The sequence below is a fragment of the Pollicipes pollicipes genome, unplaced genomic scaffold (genome assembly GCF_011947565.3).
Source record: "Pollicipes pollicipes isolate AB1234 unplaced genomic scaffold, Ppol_2.1 Scaffold_7231;HRSCAF=8579_pilon_pilon_pilon, whole genome shotgun sequence".
Classification (NCBI taxonomy): Eukaryota; Metazoa; Arthropoda; class Thecostraca; order Pollicipedomorpha; family Pollicipedidae; genus Pollicipes; species Pollicipes pollicipes.
This window is the reverse complement of record NW_023597034.1, coordinates 21666429-21691982: the sequence shown is the minus strand read 5'-3', so window position 1 is coordinate 21691982 and position 25554 is coordinate 21666429. Positions and strand designations below refer to the sequence as shown.

The following is a 25554-nucleotide window of genomic DNA, read 5'->3' as shown; positions in this document are numbered from 1 at the left end:
GTGCCCTACCAGCTGGCCTGCCGCCTCATCCACACGTCCGTCCCGACCGTCTGCCGCTCTGACGGCGGCCGGCTCTGTCGGCAGCCTCGACGACTCCGAGAAGCGGCTCAACTCACCGGTGCTGGGCTTCTCGCTGGGCAGTGCCGGTCGGCAGGTGCGGTTCTCGGAGGTGGCCGGTGCTCGGCTGCGACTGCAGTACCGGCGGGCGGCGCGACAGCCGGCCGGCCGGCCGGTGTGGCGTACCCTGTACCCTGGCGAGCGGCCGGCCGCCGTCCCCGGCACGGCCGTCTGCGCCTACTGGAGCGAGCATGACCTGTAAGTGGTCTCTTGCGCGAGAGGGGCGGCGGGGCTCTTCCATGTGCAAAGGCTGGTGGGTGGTGAGGGCAGCCGCCTATAAGTGGTGTTCTCCCGCCAAAGGTGTGGTATTCCGTGCTTGTGCTTGGGAGCTGGATATGCGAGAACGGCGCCCGTGAGCGGTGTATCCCGCCGGAGATGTGTCGGTGTCCTGCGGGGAGCTGGATATGGGAACGGCGCCCGTGAGCGTTGTATCCCGCCGGAGATGTGTCAGTGTCCTGCGTGGGAGCTGGATATGTGAGAACGGCGCCCGTAAGCGGTGTATGCCGCCGGAGATGTGTCCGTGTCCTGTGAGGGAGCTGGATGAGTGAGGAAGGCATTTGGTGGTGGGTTTATTTCCCACGGGAGATGTGGTCCCTTCCCTTACATCACATTGAAGCTCTAATGCGGTGCTCAGTAAGTGCACAAACGAGCTGCACCTATGAGTGGTGTACCTCCGCAGGTCATGTGGGCCCCTTCCCTGTGCAGCAGCTGGATGGGGTCTGAAACTGTGAATGGTACTACGAATGCACGCAATAAGTGTCACTCTTCGTTGCTAGGATTCCCTGTCGGTGGCATGACCTTCAGAGCCCTGCGTCGACACTCGATGCCTATGGATACCGGGTGATGCTATGAGCAGCCGTTTCTGATCCGTTTCGCAGCGAATGGCGGACAGATGGGTGTCAGCTGATGGGTAGCTCCTCCAGCGATCACGCCACCTGCTCCTGTTCGCACCTCACCAACTTTGCCATCCTGATGGATTACCATGAATACGTGGTAAGTAGCTGCCCCAATGCACCGACAAATAATCGTTAGCCTCTGAAACCAGTATGTGGATATTGCTTCACGATTACTGACAAAACGCTTGTCGGGCTTCCAGAGGCACGGCAGTGGACATGCAGGGTAAGCATAACTCGAATGCCGCTCTTCATTAGAATGAGAGAAACAACTTTCTGAATGGAAAGGGATTATGAAGGTCGAACTAGCTGAGCATGGGACGCATGACCACGAAATAATTCCTCGTCAGTCCCCGTGCGTAGACCTCTTATACGCGGAGGGGTATATGCATTTGACCGTCTCGGAAGACGTGCGCGCACCTAGCCTGTCTTTCCTAAACTACAACGAATATGATCATATTCATTGCAATTTTCTGTTTTTTATCTTAAACTTTGGTGTTTGTTTCTTAATTTGATGTAATTTAATGTTAGGAAATTTGCTGTTTTTGTGTATACCCTTATTCACTTAGTCACTCGTATTTACAAACAGCATGCTGGACCAACTCAACACCCGGCCACACAGCCGGCTGTCCCTGCCCTAAGTCTGCGGCCCGCTCTGGCCCGCACACGCGACCTCTGCCAGGTCACGCGGTCAATGGCCCGGAGCATGAACACAGCCGGCTGCACCGGCTTAAAACCGACGGGGCCGACTAAATGTTACCAGTGGAGCCCCTTGCCAATAGCCTATTAGGTCATCACACGAAAACAAATTCACGTGTATTGAGTCGTACACTAGCGCACTCGATCGTCGTTTGCTCATCTGCAGTGCTCAGCTGGGGCCCGTGAAGGTGGCCACGTCTATGTGAGCATTGCATACTTTCTGGAGGAGTTTTGTTCTGGTAAGGCATATGCCCTTCCGTCTAAGGGAAGGGCGTATCACGCGCCTGACGCTTGACGATCATGCCATCTCACTCCGAACATTGCGCACTACGCTTACAAGTGCGTGCTTCGTGGGCCCCACAAAGGGTTCCTGCTCTGTGAATCTCTATTCTGCGTGTCAAATTTTCCGGACGCTGAAGAGCCTTCGGTTGAAGTTTACCCCATGTTGAGATAATGGCTCAGTTTTAAAGTGTGCTCAGAGGTTCTTCATGGTACAACATTCACCATTTGAATGGGTCGAACGCGGTTTACTGTCAATGTTTGACACAGGATCTTGCGAGATTAATTTCAAGAGATTTATTCTACAGCACGAATTTTTAAAATTTGATTGCACCGAGAGTGAAGGTTCATTGCGCTGTCGCACATAGTAATTTTAGCTCCAAACCGAAAGAAGGTTCCCCAAATCATGGCGGCTCAGCCACATGTCCGCTCTGACACCGAACCCCCAAAGGACGAGTCATCAAGGCATGGTTTACAAGCTTGCTTGAGTGGGACAGATTGCCGCCTGATTTTCAGTGGACTGGAAACGCCCTTACTCAGCAAAAGTCGGTAGCAGTAAAAACGCAGCATCCCTTAGGAACATCCCGGATCAAAATTTTCCCTGGAAATATTATCATCCAAAACCATTTTTGCGAAGGACACTCTGGGATCCCCCGTCTTATTTCCGGAAAAAATCTGGAGTCGAAGGTAAAAGTTGATAGTTTGATCAGAAGATTTTGTTGGATCAATGCTCAGTTTTGCATCCATGCACATGTTAGATGCGTTCTGCATGTATGCACGAATGTTACCTGCTCAAATAGAAGCCAAATAGAAGCCTGTGCCACTAATTGATCCAATCCTTTGAAGGGATCACGCCTTTCTATAACCATTTGTATATAAAGTACGTAAAAGGTTGCAGCATGTTCTTCAATGGGCACCTTTGTGCCAACAACGTTCTCTTTGAGGTGCCATGATTCTGCAATGTTTCAGCCTTGCCGCTGGTTCTAGCGGAGGCGAGTGTCCGGTGGCACGACTCGTAAATGTGGAAACGTTTTACTTGATAATGTTGAGGCTGAATATGAATGTAAAAATGGTAATATTCTAGTTTTGGAGAATGGCTGGCGCTATTCATATTCAAATTTTCTGCACGCTTCTGGATAAATTAACGATCACGATATAGAACACGTATTTGCTCTAGAAAACAAGCAGACGTAACAACAGAATTCGAGTTGGAAGGGTTCGCTAATCAGGCGTTGCATAAACGCTCGCAGGCGAGCTTGTCACTTGATTCAGTTCATCGCGTCTTCGGCAAGCCAATGTTGTGCCAGGCAACCAGTGGCTGTGACCTTAATGACTGCGTGTGTGTACGCCCACGTGTGTGAAGGCTGGCCAATACAGTATTTCCAGTGCTCTGACCTGGGTGCTGGCCATATGATTGCAGGGCACGCCGCTGTCACTGAGCGTGCTGACCTGTGTGATGGCCATATGATTGCTGGGCACGCTGCTGTCACTGAGCGTGCTGACCTGGGCGCTGGTCGTATGTTTGCAGGGCACACCACTGTCACTGAGCGTGCTGACCTGGCTGCTGGGCACACTCTCCGTCATCTGCCTCATCCTGACCTGGGTTGTATTCACGTTCACCAGGTGAGGCTGTGACAGTACATAGTGCGCCACGTCTTCAGTCAAGTGAGCCGTTACGAAGTATCATTTCATTGTCAATACAAGTGTTCAGCTCTTTTGGAGCACTGCTTTCCTGTTGTCTTGCCCGTTACATTCAGTCATATGTTTGCCTTCTACGCACGGTTTGTCGGAAGTGTAATTTGCATCACAAACCGTAAAGTGTAGATTTTAATAAAAGCACGAAGCAGATCACCGAAACTTGCTGTTCCAAAATAAGCATTTGAGTTGAAAAGGGATGGAGAACGATTTTTTGAAATGTTTTTGCATCCATTCCTAACATGTAATTAATCATCCCTTTCTGCAATGAAATTGCTTACTTCGTTGTCACGTTTTATATCCGATATTATTTGAGAATCTAGTGAATATCATACGCTACTTAGAGCAGGCCAACCCTACTACAAACGGTAAAAATGAGTTATAACCGCTCTCGACGCTGGTCACATACTGCAGAGCAAAAATGCAAGTCCGATCATTGCTATTTTTGCCTCTAGCGACCTGTATATCGTTACCATTAATGTGTCCAGTATATCATTCGTGTCATCTCCCAGGTCCAAGACAGACAAGTTCACTCATGAAATCACAAGATAGAAATTACAAAAACTGAAAATGAAATGCACTATGTCCTTGCTGTAGAGGTCGTCTTCACAGTCGCAAATCATTCATTACGCTGACATGCATGAACCTGTCTTTTATTTCTCGCCACTTGGCCATATTTAACATCTTGCCAGGGTTCAACGAATGAAACATTGCCAAAGGTTATCCGCGCCATTTTCCAACCGCAACAGAACATGTTTATCGATGTCAAACTCGTTGCACTGCAACATCCAGACACTAAATGCTGTTTGAGTGACAATTCTATGTTAGCCAAATATTCTGTTTAATGACACAGCATATTGAATTGCGCGATAGCACACTCGTTACCGATTTATTTACTTGCAACGACTCACGAAGGATTGTGATGCACAACTACACAACAAACTAGATGCACAGAGTACAAAGAGAAGTCGCGTCGTTACATAGGCCCACGGCTCCGGTGGCCGTCACCTGGTGTCTGGAGTTTGTATACCTGCCTTAAATTCACGGCTGGAAGCGTTTGGCTGGAAGCGAAAATAGTTACTTACTGTTAGATAGTTACTTACTGAAGATAGTTACTTACTGTTAGATAGTTACTTACTGAAGATAGTTACTTACTGTAGTTACTCTATCTTCGGAGGTGCTATGCAGTTTTATGTATTCACAACCATTTGTTGAAGAAGAACAAAAGGGGAAAGGGAAAAGAGGTAGGGGGGGGAGAGTAGTTAAGAGAGCCAGCCTATGGCGGGCGCCCTGGTCTTCTGGTGATGGTTCTGCTGTGAGGACGAGTGCGTTGGGTTTAGTTACAGCCCGTTTCTGCGCGCAGTCCTCCTCCAGATGTACCCACCGCCGTCAGATCGCTGCGCTGCTGCCGCACCACCATCACACGCCACCTGTGCGCCACGTACGCCGCCGGCCTGGTGCTGCTGCTCACTGTCATGGACCGCCACCTGGTCTACTTGGAGCCCATCGCCTGCAGCCTCGCCGGCATGGCCATCCACTACTGCTTCCTCTCCGTGTTCGCCTGGAGCATGGTGGAGGGCGTCCACCTGTACAAGGTGTTGCGACACGTGTTCGAACCCAAGAGTAACTCGATGACCAGGTGGGCACCGGCAGGTAGGGTGGCAGAAAGCGGACCCGACTGGAGCGCCGTGGCCCGAGGCTGGGGGGGGGGGGGGGGCGTCCTCCAATTACGTGTGGAATTAGTGGAGATTATGCAATCCCCACAGTGATCATGTCTTGGACGCGTGTCGTAAGATGCACGAAAATTGGGACTCGATGTTCTCAAACTTTGTTGTATCGCCATCTTGATCTCGGGCATTGTGCTCGATAGTGGAGAAATAATCTCATGTCATGCCAGAAGTGACCTGTTAACGTTTGAAGACTTCAAAGCTAGCAGACGAGCGCCGCTTTGAGAAGGGTTGTGGGCAGGGGTTTCCCGTGTTCGCCATCATCAGGTGCCCGAACCCCTCTATTGATCTTCGCTCAATCTGCTAGCCTGAGAGCGCCCGAAGGCAAACATGTCAGTTTTACCCAGGGTTGAATTCATCTGCCATTCTAGATGTTTTGCATGCTTCTATTACACGGTACTTTTGCGGCAGTACGCCTTTCATGAGAGACCGAGTGTTTCTATTTGGGTTTTCTCTGCCTTGTTACTTCACGCGGAAGTGTCCGAGCCTGGGATGCTGCATCTTCTTTGCTTTGCTGCCCCATCCACTAAGCACTCCGCTGGATATATGTGGGCCAGGGGTGTGAGGCGGTGTTTGGTCTGCCTCAGGTATTACATGTACGGCTACCTGGGCCCTGCGCTGATCGTGATCGTCACCAACACGGTGGCGCTGGGCACCGACCAGTACGCCTACGTCCGGGATGAATTGTGAGCTCTACGGCGCTCCGCCTTTTGGTCACACTGAGAGATTCGCTCGCCAATCTGTTGCAATCAGCACGCCTTTCATATTCATGCATTTTTCTTTGCCTACCTGTCTGACTTTGTGTCAGTAGGTTCCGTAGCGTTCAGCAGGTTACTGGCGGCGTCTATAAAGAGTTGTGCTTATCTGATGCATGGTCATTGGGTATTTATCGCACGTCGTGTCGTACGATCATATGCTTATCAATATTGTGTGTGCCCGTCTGCTTAGTGATCCATTTACTTCGTGTGCATGGTGTTGCATGCAATAACATTAGTCGTTTTTTCTCAAGGATTGCGATGCAAGGTTTTAAAAACTTCTAAAAATGTTTAGCGCTTATTTTCCAACGAAACGACTTTTACCCACGATTTTCGGCTAAAAGTGTTTTGTGGAGTTAAAAAGTATAGCTTGTAATTACGTAAATTTGGGTAATATTGTGGTTTACTGGCTATCAGCAAGATCATGTTTTATTTATGGACAGGCATGATGCCAGATGTCTTCCCACCGAAACGTTTAAAGCCTTTCAAAAACGTTCAGTGACATGTCTGACGCACGCAGACGCGACAACAAAAAACTCCAACATTCTGGCCATGGCCCTGCTCATAGTTTTCTGGCCATGTCCCTGCAGTGCTTGCAGTGGTTAACTACCAGCACATGATCCATGATGAATGATCCTTGACTTAAATCATCGGAAAGCCCCCCCCCCCCCCTGCTCCACACGGTGCCGACGTAAACAATGTTGGCACCGCGGAGGCCCCCGACAGGTTTACACGGCTGATTGCCAGGCCTGGTATTCGCCAGAATTTGATTGAGCTTAAGACATGGATTGAAAACAAATGTCTATAAAGAGATTTATTTCTTGTAATGAACTTATTTTTAACAAAGCATACAGGTTAGCTTCTGAATGTCAATAAAATTGCTTGAAAATGACCATTTCCTTGTCAAAGTCGTAAGTATATACCAAAACTTCCTGGAGGCATTTTACAATTTTTTTGATGACTTTTTAGCGTATTGAACTGTCGTGGAAGTGGCTATTATGTGCATTAGCACATTGCAGATCTTCTGGTAATTGCGCATGCGAATAAAAACGCTGGGGGCAATAATCCGCAAGCTAGCTATAAACGTGTACACGATTTTAGTGACCAGAGTATTCGCAAATGCACACACCGTGTGCTAAAATGCGTTGTCAGCGTAGTTTACATTTGATGTAATCAATGAAACCAATCAATAAGCCACTCACGTTGAACATTGTGATGTATGATGTGAATTGAACGCCAGAGAAGAGGAATCGTAATGCCCACAGTGTGCGCATACCGTTATGTTCGTTACGTAAGTTGTTCAGTGCATTTGCGAGGAACATTACGCATATAGATGAGATCGGATCAATATCCTTCTTCCTCGTAGAATAAACAAGAGAATGGAGACACAGATGTGATATTTCGGCTACATGTCTTACCGAAAAGACTATCAGTAGAAGACCTTGAATTTACGACTGATATTCGTTTCGATAAGGGCATGCAGCCGAAATGACGCATCTATCTCTCCGTTCTGATTTTTCTTTTAGGAGGAATCATGCTTTTAATGCTGACTCATCGTTGTATTCCTTGTATTCAAAACTGAATATTTACAGTTCTCCACCTGCTTTACTTTTCCAGTTGCTGGCTGAAGGTCCCCTATTTCATCTGGTTCTTCAATGGTCCTCTGGCAGTTGTTTTGATCGTAAGTGTGAGTCGCGGTTTGACTGACGGACATCAAGAGAACGGGCTTGTCTTGCCACTTCAAAATGTAGACACTAAGGCATTGTCATGGAAAAGCACGTGCACGCGAACAGATACAGACACTGGTACGCACGCACGCACGCAGCTGTGTGTGTCTGTCCTGGCGGAGACTGACAAAGCACATGACAAGACGCGTCTCGGGTAGCTGTGGGCTGGCGGCGGCGACACCAATGAAGAGGCTGCTAATGCCCTTATTACCAAACCTTTGGTGTGATCTGTGCTGTGAGGCTTGCAAAGTAGCGTTGCATTTCCCACCCCGAGCGTGCCGTGTCCTGCCTGCCCAAGGGACGAGTTTCCCATTTGGTCCGACGTGGTTCACTGAAATCGACGTCAATGTTTTCGTCCGCTTGTGAAACTGACGCTTGGGTCTGAACACGCCGTCACGCACAATGCACATGGTGCACCATTGAAACGGCAAACAAACAAGCCAGCCAGTAAGTTGCGATCTTCACCTGGAGTGGAATGCCGTCCACCTTGCCACCGACTACCCCGCGTGGAGCTCATAAACACACACAAACGTCACAATATGGCTCGTTCCGCGCGGTCAGTTCCTGGCGTTGCCTGTTTCCTTTGGTTTTCATGAGCCTGGCGCTGTAGACGACTGCGCTGACCATCCACTTGCGGTCGCAGATGAACATGCTGGTAGTGGTGCTCGCGTTCCGTTCGGCGGCATCTCTAAAGGTGAATCAGTTACGGGCCAAGAAGGAGCGCATCAAACGGTGGCTGAAGGGGTGGTTCTGCCTCTCCTGTCTGCTGGGCGTCCAGTGGACTGTCGGCTATCTACTGGTGGATGGCTCCAACGTCTTCGACTACGTCTTCACGGTGCTGAACTGCTCTCAGGTGAGGAGCGAGACTTCTGTACGGGTGTCAAAAGCTCTAACACGTGGTGCACAGATCACATGAGAAGCATATCAAAAGCCTCTGCCAGGAGCGCTCCGCCATAGTAGAAGGCCGTTGAAGCATGATGTCGTGTATGGCGTGAGAGGAACTACAGTAGTTTGATGTGCTTCAGTAGTTTTGGGCCAACTGCTCTGCTTCGGGCTTCTTCGCTCACTCGACTTCACAACCGTCGTCGATCAACTGGCAACTGCTCATTGGTTGATATCCGCTATTATAATGTGGTCCATCCCGCGTTACGGTCAAGAAATGTAAGTTGTTTCGGCTGCCCTACAGTTGTGAAATGTACTGGATGAACCTTCATAGGCGGGGTATAAAAAGCATTGTGGCCAGTATCAATTTATTATGCGAACAAAATGTATAAGTCGCCTATGTTGCACACACGAGCACAAAACGGAGTAAATCTGAACAGATTGTTGAGCTTTCGAAGGTGATTGAAATATCCTACATGCTTTGGCACTTCGGCGTTGTGACTATTTTGAACGCAAATTTGTAACGTGCGAACCATGTTGGGGATCAGTGGCGCGTGCAGGGTTCTAAAATGTGAGGGTTAAGAAGAAATACAACCATTTGACATTTGGCAAAACGTTACAATGCAAACATAGATTGATTGGCTTTCTCCTCTAAATTGTGATCGCTGCACCTGCTTCCGGCCACGCCACATACCGTTTATAGATGTAGAACATGCAGAGTCGGTCGCTCAAAATGCGTGGCGCATGGCTGATGCACCTAGAAATCGCGACTTTCTTCCCCATGCTTCGATATTTAGCACCAGACTTGTGACCTGATACGTTCACCCTGCAGTGTATCATTTGCACGCAGTGCACCATTTCCTGGGGTGTCGTAGCTGAGCTTGGGTCTCCTAATGCCGTCTCCTTGATTCACTCTGCCACATCTTTCATCCGTCCCTGCAATATCTGTGCGTTTCTAATCAAAGACAAGACCGCCTCTTGGCTTTAAAAACATATGGAAGCAAAGAGGATCAAAGGGTGCCTTCACGCCCATTATAAACGTAAATCAATACATTAAAACCAACATACTGTGCTTCGAAATCACCGCCAGTTCGTCATGGAGTTTCCTTCCTTGCGTGCCGTCTACATCCCGCATAGTAATCCAAAGTTTTCAGGTGGCGTCGGTGAACTCCTCTGCGTGATTACCCACGAAGTTGCAGGCGAGTGAATGTTGAGAATCGGCAAAATTAGTGCTTTGGGGGCTAGCGTCGGTCCTGTTCGGCTGTCGTGCTTTCTGGAAACTAACACATGTAATACCACCGGTCGCAGGTTTACTCAGTTTTCAGCGATGTTGCAACATCACTACTTTTTATCCCCCCTCCCCATCACCCCCTTATTGAACTAGCATAGAAGAAATAAAAGCTCTCCATGGCGGGCAAAAATTGAAGAACCCGGGCTAAAACCGGGTCCATATTTCCACAGTCTAACGTAGCAGTGACATGAGACTAACTGATGCTAGCGGAGGAAAAAAAACGGCCAATCATACTGGGGACAGTATGGATCGGCGTGTTGAGACCAGCACGCGTTATCTTGTGTAAGCCATACATCCACGGGAATGTGTCGTTTCTGAGGATTTATATCACATTGCAACACCCGACAGATTGAGTTCTGAGGATGGATATCACATTACAACGCCCGACAGGCTGAGACGTGAAAATGACTGCAAGATATAGGCGGATACACCGCCTACCGCCCGGTGGACACACCGGCTACCGTTTACCAAACAAGATGTAAAAGTTAAATATAAAAACTTCTATGAAGGGTCTTCAAACGAGAGGACATTACAGGTGGAATAAGTCCAGGGTGACCCATGTGGAAAGGGAAACAGGATGTGTTGGGTACAGATTTTAGACGAATTACGCAGATGGGTATGGGTGCAGATGAAAAGCTCACGGAATGTCGGGAAGACGCTTCAAGAAATGCCACCTAGCGTTTCCACTTGGATATCCTTCAGGGTTTAACAATAACAATAAAAATAATGAATTTCGGGGCCCATTAACACTACTTCTACCGTTATTAAAGCGACACAGTCAAGTTCGTTGTAATTTACTGGAAACTTTTCAATAATCTAGAATCAAGGTGCTGGAAATAAAAATGGGTGGGCACGGGGCGGGTGCAACAGATGGGGAGTGGTTAGCGGGTGGGTGTGGGCTCAGCCCAATGGGTAGTGGGGTGGATTTGGTGGAGGAAGTCTTGGCATGAAAACCTATGGCTTTAACAGCCCGAGCCATATATGCGCCAGTAATCGACGCATCTTTGTTAGTCCCATTCAACTGACCTGGGTGGCCGTCATGCTTCCAAATGGCTCATGTTATCGTGAACGGTAGCCACGGTGAAAAGTCGTCTGACCTTGCGTTACCTCGGAGGTCAAACTAGTCAGGGCTAAAACCTTGAGCTTAAATGATTCACGGGCTAAAACCATAAGTTTATGTTAGGTTGGTACGTGCGGTTCTATTAATCTGTTTCACTGACATTGATGGAGACCTGAATGCTCATCTCGGTTGACTCTAAGCTCTGGCGAGTGGGTTTTAATACATTGCGCTTAAAAATGGCTAATATAGTCGTTTTTGGAGCAATTTGAAAGATTAGAAGAAGTTGAAAATGTTACCTTTTGCCCACTTTGTAAGTCGTACGCTCTCATTAGCGGCTGTGTTCTTGTTACAAGTGAGTGGTTATTAGTGATATTGAGGATGTAGTGGTACTGAGGTTAATATTAGTGAGTGGCTGTTTTCCGATGGCGCTGACATTGCCTGGCATTTTTGTTAAGGTCTTGCTTTTAGATAACCCTCAAGCTAGGCAGTGGCCCCAAATTAGTGGCATCCAGGTTCCAAGCTAGTGGCATACGATTCAGCAGTGCAATGTTTACCGATATACAGAGTTTTAGGTGAGGACACAGTATCCCAAAATGAGTTGGGGCTCGGCAGTGCAAAATGACAAACCCTGCGCCAAAATGACAAACCCTATGCCAAAATGACAAACCATGCGCCAAAATGACAAACCCTACGCCAAAATGACAAACCTTACGCCAAAATGACAAACCCTGCGCCAAAATGACAAACCCTACGCCAAAATGACAAACCCTACGCCAAAATGACAAACCCTACGCCAAAATGACAAACCCTACGCCAAAATGACAAACCCTACGCCAAAATGACAAACCCTACGCCAAAATGACAAACCCTGCGCCAAAATGACAAACCCTGCGCCAAAATGACAAACCCTACGCCAAAATGACAAACCCTACGCCAAAATGACAAACCCTACGCCAAAATGACAAACCCTGCGCGCCAGGCTCGACAAACCCTACGCCAAAATGCGCTCCAACACTAGTTTCCCCGGAATTTGGTCCATCTCCTTCTCGAAGTGCTGGGCGAGGGCATTGGAGCCTCTTTTCCCCGTTGAATGGGAAAGTTCATCCTCGGTTTCAACCAAATCCAAGGGGGTCCAAATAGCCATGTCAATATCGATAACGAACTCATGCTGACTTCACGGCCACGGCTTAGGCACGGCGCGGCCTCGATCAATAAAGGGCTTAGCGCATGCACGTGAGGCGACACCACGTTATTGCCACGCCATGAGCTCCACGCTATGATCATAGTCGAGCTGGAAACTTCAAAAACCGGAAACAACTTCTGTAATAAGTTTATTATGAGCATGCATATGCTTCATTGTAACGTGGGACGTATGCATTCTTTCGAAAACATCTTGAAATCTAAGAAATCATTCGTTTTAGGCGGCTAGCGTATCCTCCATTACAGACTTCCACGCCAAGGATCCGGTTTCGAATGGCAGCACAGGTCATGCCTACGGAGAGTAATGTGTTGGCTTTTAGGCGGCTAGCCTATCCTCCATCACATACTTCCACGCCAACGATCCGGTTTCGAATGGCAGCACAGGTGATGCCTACGGAGAGTAATGTGGTGGCGCAGCATCGCGCCGCGCCTGCATATCTGAACAGGAAGCTGTTCGCGAGAACTCGTGAGCCATTAAAACAGCGACAGCAAAATAAACAGGGGTGAGCAAGGCCCTCTTCACTTTCACTCACGGGGAGCTGCTGGAGACACTGGAGGCCCTAAAGGTCTCTTTAGCCGTATGGGGTGCGGGTTTGCGGGCAGTGCGATACGGCACGTCCGCAGCATGGGCCGCGGCCGTCTGCGTTAAAAAGAAGCGGTGCCCGTGGCTGGCGCTGAAGGAATGAGCCGACTGACGTACCGTGAATGTGCTTCGAAACTGCATACGATACGTTCGCGTCTTGAATTTTGCAACAAATTCCTAAATGCATTACCAGGATAAGTTATTATCACTGTGCTTCCTTCTAACCATAACATCCTTCTATTGCTGTATCCCCACTGTAGTGCGGAGAGGCAACACGAGAGCCATTTGCGCTCCTCTCGCTCTGTCTCTGGGCGGCCGAAGGGCTGGCACGAGGACCGTACTCGATCCTTTGCTGTCTCCCTGACCGGAGGCACATGAATTAGGCACGCTCCTGTTGCTTGGTTCCTGCTGCAAGGAGAGGTGCGGCGCAAGGTTCGTGTATGTTCCTGTTGCCATGCCTGCACGCCCTAATGTAAGCGGCCAGCTGGCGGCCTGCAGGTGCCTGCAGCCAGGCCATTAAAATGGCGTCAGCAGCGGGGTCAGTGGACGGGCAGTGGCGGTGGTTCGCCGCTGCCAGTTTCGGTTCACACCCACTGCGGTCGACAGCACTTCTGTTGCCTGCTGATCAGAACCAGGGTTTGACGCGTAGCTCCTCCACAGCGGCAGCCAGGTATGTAAACGGCAACGCGCTGCCCTGCGGCGGTGCGGTGTATGCGCAGGGTCGCTTTGTGCAGCCGACGAGCTCAGCTCGTGGTCCGGCGTGAGTTACGTCTGCGCCTTGTTCGGAGCGCGTGCGGTCGGCACGTCTGTCGGCCGGCTGCCGCGGCGCGGCGCGGGCAGGAACAGGACCGTGCTGTGACGGCCAAGGTCGGCTGTGCCGCGCCCGCCGGTGTCGGCCGGTCGGCAGACCCGGCCCGCTGCCAGACGCGGCGTCAGCGGCGTCCACCGCCTGACACGGCACGGTCGATCACTGCCGCCCGGCCACACTGCTGACCGTGCTGGTCAGCTGGGCGCGTGCTGGCCACCCAGCGGCATCACACGGACGCTTCTGTAGCTGGAGCTGAGGGACAGTGCAGCGGCCGGAAGCTAGGAAATAGGGTCTCATTTAAGTACTCTGTCAGGTCCGACGACAGAGGGTAAAACGAAGACCAGGGTTTAAGTGCGGAGCCGGAAGCTGTGCTAATATGTAAGCAGGAAAGAATTACTAATTGTTGTGGTTAACGTAATTACGGAAGCAACGGTGAATCACTATACGCGTTCAAGGACAGTGATGATTAGATCCATGATAAGTGCATCGAGGGTTTAAAAACCACATCAGATTCGACGTGTTATCAGTCAGCCTCAGTCTTCGATGAGAGCTAGGGCCAGACACCGGAGCCGAGTGATCCGGGTTTAACGGCTACCATTCGCGCCTGTTACGCAATGACAAATGCTGAACAAATACCACCACTGGTAAGTTGCGGTACGGAAAAAGCATGCGGGCTTTCCCTGGAATGATAGCTGCGAACTCGAAGGCGCGACAACTTATATGCTTACGCGCTTTCGCACCGTACCAATGCGCTAGGAAGTTGTGCACACCTGCGCGAGCCCCTGTGCATTCGTGGACAATATGAGGTAAAGCACGACAAAGTTATAAGCACGGTTGTGCATAGTGCATTATGCCTTGGTGCCTCGACTTCGAAACCCGTTGATCATGTTCCTAGCACACCAATCTTACAGTGGGCTCGGGGCAGTTACACCCAATATTGCTTTTCCCCACACCGTTTATGGTCGCCTACCCGATAAGAGCTTTATTCGTGGCTGAATTGGCTCTGTATCGCGATGAGCCTCACCTGCGTCGTACCTGGGGTAGCGATGGTGGCGCCGCCGCTCCCCCGGCTGGGGAGGGGTGGGGAGGGTCGTCCCGCTGGTGCAGTTCTTGCCTCCGCGCCGACTCCCCGTGATCTCCGCCAGCGCCACTGTGGCGCGGTGACGCCGTGGTGCTGGTGTTGCGCGCGGTCCTCCGGCGCGGACGGGTGAAGCGCACGTGACTTCTGATTACAGGGGATCCTGATCTTTGTGTTTCACTGTCTGCTGCGCTCGCGGACGCGCCAGATCCTGCTGGGCCGCTTCAACACGGCCAAGAGCAGCACCATGATGAACAGCGTCTACGGCCAAATGGTGGTGAGTGGTGCATGATTGTCCCTTTGTGCCCCTAGCCCTTCCGCTATTGGCCGGTAGGCCGCTTTTTGTGTGGTAACACAGTTCTCCGAGACGGTGTGCTCTTATGAAGTCGAAGGGGGTGAACTAGTCGAATTTCCCCACCTAAGTAACACTGAATTGCATTTGAACGGCTCTGACCTTTGCTGGTGCTGGATGCTATCGAGATGTTGGCTGGTATGTTGGTTAGCAAAGCGCGGCTAAGTCGATGTGTCAAACGCCGCTAGAGGAAGTTTTACACAAATAGATTGTGGATCAGCCCGTTCCTCGCGTGGCCGTTGAGCTGGTCTGGCGTCATATGTGTGCCTTTGGTGAGCCTGCAGTTGGCCCAGCAGAAGAGTCAGCAGTGTCGGCAGACGCGCCAGTCACTCGACACCTCCATCACCACGCTGTCTTCTCAGCCGGCCGGTATCAGCTCCGACTCCGAGTCATCTCCGGCCAGGTAACGCTCTTGTGGCCTGATGTACCGCCATCTGCCTGAGTTAGCTGGTGTGCAGCCCACTCGTAAAGCCGGACGATGCGTAAAGAGGCAGCAGACGAAAGATGTCATACCAATGGAGAGGAGATGCCTCAATTTCTAGATGTTGAGTGAAATGTGTCTTTTTATGATTCTTTTAACATTCACGCAAAATCAGTCACGGCCTCAATGGTGCCCTTTTAAGTATTAGGTGCATATGCGTAGTGTCAACATCGCGATCCCTCCAATGGTGCCGGATTGCCAGTGGTGCGGCCATCGCCGACCGACCTCGTCAGCCAGCCAGTAGCGAAGTGTGGGCTGCCGCCGGCAGCGCGCGGAGCCGCTCGTCTGACGAGTCCGGCTCGAGGAGGCGCTCCCGGCCGACCAGCGGCCGCCATCTGAGCCGTCAGCGCCAGGCCACCGACGGCCAGCCGACCGGCACCCAGAGGGGCCGCGTCAACCCAGGTCAGCCAGGGCCACACTCAGCCTGCGGCGCCACGAACGCCTCGAAGTGCGTGAGTCAGCGCGCAAGTCACATGGCCAGCAACCCCGTCAGCGTCGCTACCGGTGGCTGTGGCTGGTCGGCGATCGCGTCAATGTCGCTGCCGGTGGCTGTGGCTGGTTGGCGACCGTGTCAGCGATGTGACGGTGTTGCCGGCAGCGTTCGAGCCGGAGGAGCCGTGGACGCCGTTGCCGGACATCTCTGAGGAGGCCGAGCAGACCTCGCCGCGCCGGGGCCAGCTACGCACCAGGCTGAGCGAGCGCGCCGGACGCCTCCCCGCCGCGTGGCGCCCCGATGGCGCAGAGATGTACAGGTGCGCGCGGTGACCGTTTTGGGGTCCCTCACAGACAGATGGGGGCGAGGCATGGCGGCACTCGTGTACATCATGGTGCTGATCGTCCGGCAAAGGGGCAGGGTCCGGCTGGACCCCACTAGGGCGTGCATAATTGAAGATGTCGTGTTGTCCATTGGCTTTAACACGCGCTCGGGTGGGGAGGGAGGGGGGGGGGGGGCGGGCGGTCAAATTGCCCCCCCCCCCGAAGGTCTTTCCTGAATGGTTTCCGAATTTTGCTTAGCTGTAGACAATTGAATAGTGGATCGTTTGACATCAAAAATTTAGATGCACCTGGTAAGGTCGCTGACCCATGGCAGGTCAAAGTCAGGCAATGGTTTTAGCGAAGGCTGTCTCTATGGAATTGTCCAATCTGATACAACAACGAAGTTTTGACGAAGCCCTACATCACTGAGATGCTTTTTTAGGCACCACAAATATTGAATGAGCAAATTACGTTGACCCAAGTTCAGGTACAAAGCTCAGACCAAGATCACAACCAACGTGATTTATTACTCTAGGGCTTACTGTATGGGACAGTCTGTGGTGCTCATTTCAAATCCATTGACAGCAGGAACTACATTATACATCTTCCGTTGACTTCTTAGAGGTCAGAAAAGGTCATTAACCCAATATGACCTGGGTCGACGTTTTGTTTTAGGAGCATACTGCCTAGCGTAATCTTGTCGCTTATTCAAATGGAAAACTCAGAGCAGTATTGTATGGTTTTAGTCACCATGGCCTTAAAAAGGTCAAACAAGGTCACTGACCTCAAATGGGCTTCTGATCTTTTGCTTGGGAACATTTGCCTAAATTCTGGGGCACTTTGGAGACCAGCCTGGAATTCGGCCTTGTTTGACCTTATTTTGCCTGAAGGTCATGACCTAGGAAGCTCACACTTTGATCTAAGTGAGTTCACGTACAGGTCAAGACACCCTGTAAATTTAGTATATCTAGCTTTCCTAGTTCCCGAGTTCTCAGGGGAGGGGGTGTCAACTTGACCCCCCACCCCACCCGAGCGAAGGGTATCTAGCCGGCCACCCGGGCGCGCGTTAAATGTGCACGGGGATACTGTTTGCGTGCCCGACAGCAGACTTATCAATATTGCTGTCGTTACTTTCTCGTGGTTGCTTAACACTTCTTAGATCACTTTGTTCGTGCGATAATGCGGTTTTCAGTATGCTAGCTTTATCATATTCTCCGGTACACATTGCGCAGTGCTGCGTAAGCGTTGTACGGTGCTGCTGTACCCAGTGACGACTGTTTGTGACGGCGGTGGTTGATGCCGGTAGGAGTCACAGCGTCGGCCACTTGCGCCACGGGAGGAGGGTCCGCTGAGTCAGCGCCTGGGCCGCGCCGCCCGCTGACACGCACGTGCTTGCCGTCGGCGGTGTCTACCCGGGGCGGTTGCCCCAACACTGGAACATTTCATCTTCTCCGGAGATCTTGTCTTGTTCATCTGCGAGACAGGGTCGCCGTCTGGTCGCACTGGTTGACCGATCTGTCGAGGCTTCGCGAGAGCTATTTGATCACTGGGTATTCTACTAGTCCGCCCGGCTTCGCCAGCTCGGGCGGTTGTCTAAAACAGACCCCTGTAGTCTGCTGCGACCACCCTGCCGTAACAAGCGGGAAACATAGCTGTCCCGGTGCCGACCGAACACGTTACATTACGAACACATTACAGCGAACACATTACGAACACATTACAGCGCCACCGCTGTAATGATGATCAAATCATGGAATCGAAGCGTGGTGTCCGTGCGCATGTGGCAACTCTGAACAAATGACACTGGATATGTTTATTTAGTCCGAAGATTATCTCCCGGTGAGATTCCCTTTCGCTTGCTTTTGTGACGTCTCAGCACTGAGAGACATATATGAGCCGCGTCGAGGGCGGTCAGCTTTACTGTGGGTGCTGAAACCAACGACTTCATTTCTGTGCTGCGTCACGCTGTGTTTACATCCGTACTTGCTTGCTCCCAGCGTTTGGACTCTTTTTGACGAGGCAGTTCTGCCACAGCCACTCCTGCCATGTACGCGTAACGTGTGTCTTGCAGCTGTGCTTCGCCGCCTTTGCAGGTTTGATGCCACCTATCATCTCCTAAAAAACAAGTTTGTCGTGATGCTCTGTGGATCGTCTGTCTTCAACGCTTTGTTATTCGTATCGAGTAAGATTCCGAAATAGAAATCTCTTGAAGTAGATACGCGTGTAGAAGTTCGTGGTTTTTAGTTACGACTGAGAGCATTATCGTAAGCGTATCGTACATATATTTTACGGCATCCTTAGGTGTAGGGTGCATGATTGCTAAGAGTGTGCTGCTTTGACGCAAATACAGAACACGCTGCTGAATAGTACAGGTGCTGTCAATGTTTCACAAGGCCGCCGCCATGGACCGCGCCCTATGGTGACGGATCATTGTGAAGGTGACCGGCTCCAGTCGGCCAGTTGAGCCGAGACTGGGATACACGGCTCCCTGCATTTGAACTAACCCGGAAAAAGTCGGAATGGAGAGCAATTTGCGGTGAAAGGTCAGGCGCTCCACCCTTGACATGATCCAAAAATTCCGATGCACCTGTAAGGTTCCTCGATTGTGATGCAGATACACCCAATGGGGATAACGCTTGGCTATGATGCAGCAATGGCGAGCGCTTGCCTGGTGTGTCTGTCCCTGGCCTGAAGACAATGCTCATCTGGGGCCATGCGAGCCGTTCAGTCCGGATCCATCAGTGCTAGGTCCTGGTCCCGAGAGTGAGAGTGAGAGTGAGAGTGAGAGTGAGAGTGAGAGTGAGAGTGAGAGTGAGAGTGAGAGTGAGAGTGAGAGTGAGAGTGAGAGTGAGAGTGAGAGTGAGAGTGAGAGAGAGAGAGAGAGAGAGAGAGAGAGAGAGAGAGAGAGAGAGAGAGAGAGAGAGAGAGAGAGAGAGAGAGAGGGGGGGGGGGGAGGTGTACCTACACATCGTGAAGCATCGGAAAATAAATTCTGTCTGCGCTCTTGGCTTGCAACACACAATTAGCGAAATTTTCGCTGAGCGAAATAGCAACACGCCGGGGAGGCGGGTATTCCGGACGCAAACGGTTACGTACGCATGGACTTCGATGCGTGTGCTCAACACATTTTACGATTTATCGCTCGCTGGCGAAGAGGCACCAGTGACACCTGGAGAGGTCACCCGGCAGTCAGTGGTGTCAGTCTAGCCACATTGTAGCGATCTCAACGGGCAAAGGACGGACCCGGTGACCTCAGAGTGCAGCAGCTCCACACTGCATGCGGAGGCAGCGTTATGCCACCATCCGGGCTGCGCGACGTTGGCAGCGATGGATTTGGAAATGAGATGGGGAGTGCAGTCAGAAAGGGATCTCGGGTGCACCAGTGCGGCAAACCCCGGCAGCCATCACATCTGTCACAGGTCGCCATATGTGGCAAGTTCGCTTAAGCCACCGCACTATTCCAGCGGGACAACTCAGGGCTTTTCAGTTAGTCCTGTGATGAGAAGATCCAGTATTGCTCGCCGCCCAGTTGTGCACTATTCCGGCGCAGGAAATTATTCAGTACTCTTTCGTTGATCACCCACATTAAAGGTACCGTGTTAGTTGAGGAAAAACCGTTGAGAGCATTACCAAGTAAAAAAGCATGACCATTAAATGGACTCACATGGTAGTGTTTGTCCGCAAAGCTCACCGAAAGATAGCAAGCTTTCAGCTTGCAGTACTGTCATGCTCTGAAATGCATTTTCCGCATGAAAGGTGAGAAATTTAGGTGAGCACTTTGCACCAGGCGTATATCGCGAAGACGCAGCCTCATCGAAAAGACAACAGAACTGAGACATATGAGGAAGTACAGGATACATCTTGTGGCACTTTGACAGCTGATGACAGTGTGCCCCTTACGTCTGAGACGATCGGGTCTCAAGAGCAAATCCAATCCATTCATGGCCACGAGCAGTCGTAGTTGGTCATGTCCATCGCTACCTTAGATCATGTCTACCGCTACGTAGACAGCACAGGCCACGTGCTATATACTTTAAAGCCGGCCAAAGAGTGCAGGGAATAGCAAAAAAGGATCATCTACAAGTCATCACGCCTTCACGAGATTCAGAAGTCTCCCGTGACCACAATTTATTCGAGACCAGTAGCAGTTTCTGAACTACAAACATAATCGAAGTCATTCCCGCTCCATGATGATGTGTTAAGTTACCATTTCAATGTCCGCCACACTGAATGTTTTCGCAGGCCACACGTCTGGATCTGGCCTAGCGTAAAACAATGTTTGCCTCGGATACCAACCGGTGCCCACTTCGACGGGACAAAAGACCCATATAGGACAGCCGTAGAACATTGACGTTACATTTTCGGCAAATACCTAACAAGCTAAAGCCAAGGTTCGATAGGGGCCACTCAGTCAGTTAGCGCCATGTCCTAACGCACCATGTACAAAGCTTATGCGCAACATACATGCAGTGTGCCTATCGCGAACGATCTGGCGCACGACTTTCGCACCCACTGCCAACGTGACGACATGAGAACACCGCGGCATGGGTTCAAGCCGCCATCAGAGGCCCTACGTTTGTCACGAGGCACTCATGTGTCGCAAGTCCGGAGTCATAATGGTGGTAACCAGCGCAGCGGTCGGCCTGCCACACCAGCCGATAGATGTCACTAGCTGTATCCACACATCAACCGGCCGCAGCGGCTTCCGCTTGTTCTTCCGCTGTTAATGCAAACGTCCAGCTACGCGAAGCACTGGCACTCAGCAGTAGAGAAAGTTGGCCGCCATCAGGAGCTCCAGAGCCACCTTGGGGTCAATTTGAAAGTCCGGGATCTCGGTGGAGCTATTCGTGTAGCGGACCTTGTACGTAAAGTACATGCAGACCATTTGCAGAACATGCGAACTGGAACAGAATTGCCAACATCGTCTGTGACGCACAAACAAGCGTCGCAATGACCTACCAGAATTCTACGGGAATTTCCACAAAACACAACACCCAATAACTCCAAATACGCTACAAGGTCTGGTTGCCATTGATGTGTGAGACAAATAACATTACAAGAATGCGTGACATGGATCAGTATCAACACTTTTCCCAAGCAGCCATGCTGAGGGAATCACTGATAGGCATGGTTCAATTGCTGGTACAGTGGGCTTCGTGATTGTGCAATATAACAGACGGCGACCCCTCCCCTCCCCCCCCCCCCCACCACGGGGCGTAAAGAGCGGAAGGCCGACCACCACACTCACGGGATCTCCTTGAAGGTGACTTCGTTCGTCTCGTTCTCTTTGAACTGGCCGGGTCCGCTGAGCATGTTGCGGATGGTTCCTGAGGTGAGCGCATGTTCGCGCTTCACGATGAACTCGTGGTTATCGGAGGAGCGCAGCTTGACGTAGATGGCGTCTGGCCCCTCGCAGCCGCCATACACGCGGTCCTCGTCCTGCGGCACGCGGTGAACGGCCTGACACGGCGGAAGGCGGGGCCAGCAGACCGTACTGCCCGGCCTGATACAGGTTAGCAGACAGTGCAGACCAGCCTGACGCGGGCCGGCAGACAACACTGCTCAGCCTGATACGGGCCAGCAGACAGCACGGATCACCCTGATGTGAGCTGGCAGACAGCACGGCTCAATTTGACATGGGCCAGCAAACAGCACAGCACAGCCTGATGCAAACAAAAAAACAGCACAGCACAGCCTGACGCGGACCGGCAACCGACTGGCCGACCGCGGCAGTGGGAGTAACAGAGGCACTGCCTGGATCTCCCCCCTTACATGCACTTGTAAGAAATAAACATGTCTGCTGGATTGTCTGTCTCCAACACACTTGTATGAAGTACACATGCTACACAGTTAATGACAAGAGAAACTGCTGATCTGGAAAGAAGCTTGTCATATGTTTAAAGGGATTGTTCCACATTTGAAGATATTGAAGCAAGATATGATATATATCAGATATATATCAGATATGATAAAAGAAGCTTGCTTATAACTGCTACCAAACTTTTATGTGGAAAGGCTGCTCTAGACAAGGCAGCTTTTCTGTTTCATCAATATGCACCTCAACATGTCACTGTTTGATCAGGTCGTCATACCTTATAAACTACTGAGTGAAAGCCAACTGAAGGCTGTTCTGTCTGAAAATTATGCTCATGAATGCCACATATAAACAACTCAACAACTGTATTTTTCTTGGTCTTGATTGCCGCATGGGCAATGGAATGACAGGAACTGAATGATGTCATAATGGTATCATGGGTGCCCCAGTGACCTTCAAAAAGTATTGCAGAAAAGTCCACACCTCTGCAGGCATGTAGCCCACAGATGAGACAGTTTAGGTACTAGGGAGAACAGGGCTGTGAACTGTACCAAAGGGTCCTCAAGATGACCATTTCAGTTCAAAACCTCATAGAAATATTCTCAGATCAAATCCTTGGATCTTTTGGGGGCTCCAGGTGCATGCCAGTGTCAAAAACAACTGATTTGATCTCAATTTTGGTGTTGCCTATTAGCTTACCATCTTTTCAGCTCCTTCACTCATCCTGAGGCTGTTCCAAGCTGGCTGAAAAAAAAATGATCAGTGTTCATTGGTTAGATGTTAAAAATGAGCACAATCATCCCTGCAGCAATGCATATATAATACATATCACTGAAATGCTGGATGAAATATTATTAATTCACAGCGCTACATTATTCATTTAGCCCTTGTCTTCAGCAGGGAGTGGTAAATTGGTGATGTGGTTAAAAAATGAGCAGCATATGGACCTTAATGATTGAAGCCCATAAAAAGTGGAAACTAACTTATGGCTGTGAGTGGGATCAATCACCAATATCCAAAGCCTACATCAGTGGAGAACTTGCTACCATTTGTTACCCACTAGCCATGCCAAACTTCCTTCATTTTTGAGATGTTATTGCTGAATTCAAAGGGAACTTCACAGTCAGAGCTCTGAAGCTGCAGGTATCCCACACAAAAATTTGAAAAAATATGATAAGATATAAAGCTGACATTCCATATATGCCATCCCATAAGGCATAACTAAACAAAATGAAGCAAAGGTGACATTCAACAGTATCACACCTATATGAGCCTCAAACAATAATGCAAACCTTCCAAAACTGGATGTAGTGGAAAGAATAGTTTTCAATACACTCAAGGAATTGAGAATGGCATCACCTAGCCTAAAGGGGTGTTTGCTCTCTGGCACATCACAGCACTTGCATGTTTGAATTCAATAAAAAGAATTGGGAGCACATAAAAATTGTAAGGTATACCAAATAAGATAGGCCATATATGTATGAGATGAGTATATTTTATATTATTGACTATACAAAACATACAATCTTAAACAAAGTGACAAGGCAAGCCCAAGCTTCAGCAAAGGTATCAAATCAATGATAAGACAGTTCTACAGGCTCACACATATTGTGCAAACAGCAGTTTCCAGAACACTGGTGGTTACGCACCCTATCCTTAACTCTCAAACCGTCTTTAGTGATGACCACCACATGCAAAGAACTGAGGTGATCCCAACAATTATGCAGTCAAGGTGTAAGAAGCCCACAAATTATATGGTAACTTGGGTCAAAGATCAAAGAACGCATGAATAAGGTAGACTTTGATCCTCTCAAACGGGAAACCAATTTCACCCAGCCCACACAAGCATGCCATAACTGTTCTAACGCGAGAAAATTTTCTTGTCACACATGTACCTTTACTTAGATAAGGGCACCGCAAAAACGCGCATTAAGGGCAAACCTGGACATTCATAACAAATTTTAGGCGGTTTACAACAAAAAGACGTACCCCTCGATAACTCACAACCCGACAACAGTAATCCTTTTCCGCCAGTCACGCCGCAGCACACCATAATCACACAATAATCGTCCCATTCAAGGATAGCTAGTTTGGAAATACTACTTCACGGCCATGTATGCAACCAACTCCAAATTCAGGAATGCCTGAAACGGCTGTTTACAAATTGACGCCAATCAAATGCTAAATTGTCTTTTTATAATCCATCCTAAAAGTAATGGTCTCAGTGTATTATCTTAGCTTTTAAAATCATCTGAATCGTTTTGGGGTGTTGCAGCCGGTCGAAGGGCGCAGCCTGAGTCTTGGCAAGGAGGGGCACATCGTTGACGAAGGACCTCCTGATTGTAAGAGGCCCCTCCCAAAATCGCTGAACATGACCGCTGGAGATAACACTACCGAGGCATCCTTGAGTCCTACCGCTATTTCCCTCTTTGTCAACAGATGGCACAGTCAACCTGGCATTCCACGAGTAATCACGTGATACCTACAGGGACACATGGTTACTTTAAGGACGCGTGTAAATCGATTCATGAGTACATCTACACAGAACAGTTCCTCCGCTTAAACCCACTACAAAGTGGATTTACACAGAATGCCACTCCAGCGTAAATCGACTCAGATCTGAGTTGATCTACACACAAACGCGCCGTTGTGTAAATCCACTTGTGAGTAGATGTGCACAAGCGTGGCTTCAGGAGTAAATCGACTCGGATCTGAGTAGATTTACACAGGAGCGCCATTCTGTGTATATAAACTCCGGAGTGGATTTAAGCAGAGAAGGTGTTCTGTGTAGATTCACTCATGACGTGATATACACAGAAGCGCCATTCTGTGTAATTCCACTCCCAAGTGGATTTAAGCAGAGAAAGTGTTCTGTGTAGACGCCCTCATGATGCATACATACACCTGTGAATTACATCGTGATGTGATTTGCACAGGACAGTCACAGAGCGCATTGTAGTGAGAAGCGCATGTAACAGAGCGCGTTCAACGCAGCAAACTAGCGAAATGATCTATGAATTACCTAATGAAGGAAAGGTGTGATTTCAGCAATCAAACAAATGCACAAAAGCTGAAAATATGCATTTGCCCATGCATAGTTCATTTTTGCATCACTGAAACTACACATCAGCGTACTTTATTGAGAATATACTGTCCAGAGATACGAAGATCGTATAGATAGATAGATAGATAGATAGATAGATAGATAGATAGATAGATAGATAGATAGATAGATAGATAGATAGATAGATAGATAGATAGATAGAAGATAGATAGATAGATAGATAGATAGATAGATAGATAGATAGATAGATAGATAGATAGATAGATAGATAGATAGATAGATAGATAGATAG

General features: G+C 49.7%; 2 protein-coding genes across 4 annotated transcripts in view; one reads left to right on the top strand and one right to left on the bottom strand.

The window, feature by feature from the left end:
* LOC119109838 (adhesion G protein-coupled receptor L1) overlaps positions 1 to 18740 on the top strand; it is an 18970-nt gene extending 230 nt beyond the window's left edge. The window contains exons 2-13 of the mRNA XM_037233591.1: positions 85 to 315; positions 996 to 1110; positions 3517 to 3611; positions 5047 to 5322; positions 5998 to 6096; positions 7783 to 7846; positions 8536 to 8745; positions 14952 to 15071; positions 15431 to 15549; positions 15896 to 16029; positions 16226 to 16379; positions 17690 to 18740. Of these exons, the coding sequence (XP_037089486.1) occupies positions 85 to 315; positions 996 to 1110; positions 3517 to 3611; positions 5047 to 5322; positions 5998 to 6096; positions 7783 to 7846; positions 8536 to 8745; positions 14952 to 15071; positions 15431 to 15549; positions 15896 to 16029; positions 16226 to 16379; positions 17690 to 17735 (1663 nt within the window). The 3' untranslated portion in view covers positions 17736 to 18740. The remainder of the gene's footprint in view (positions 1 to 84; positions 316 to 995; positions 1111 to 3516; positions 3612 to 5046; positions 5323 to 5997; positions 6097 to 7782; positions 7847 to 8535; positions 8746 to 14951; positions 15072 to 15430; positions 15550 to 15895; positions 16030 to 16225; positions 16380 to 17689) is intronic.
* Positions 18741 to 20481: 1741 nt separating this feature from the next.
* EloC (transcription elongation factor elongin C) lies at positions 20482 to 24254 on the bottom strand. Of its 3 annotated transcripts, none has more exons than XM_037234368.1 (4): positions 24188 to 24254; positions 22898 to 22942; positions 21632 to 21822; positions 20482 to 21284 (listed from the first exon to the last, which is right to left on the bottom strand). In XM_037234368.1, exons 2-4 carry the CDS (start codon positions 22919 to 22921, stop codon positions 21143 to 21145), a joined length of 357 nt encoding a protein of 118 aa, XP_037090263.1. In that variant the 5' UTR covers positions 22922 to 22942; positions 24188 to 24254; the 3' UTR covers positions 20482 to 21142. The 3 variants fall into 3 exon arrangements, with proteins under 3 accessions (XP_037090263.1, XP_037090264.1, XP_037090265.1); XM_037234369.1 differs by having other exon boundaries at positions 24203 to 24235; XM_037234370.1 differs by lacking the exon at positions 24188 to 24254 and adding an exon at positions 24094 to 24112.
* Positions 24255 to 25554: the final 1300 nt, after the last annotated feature.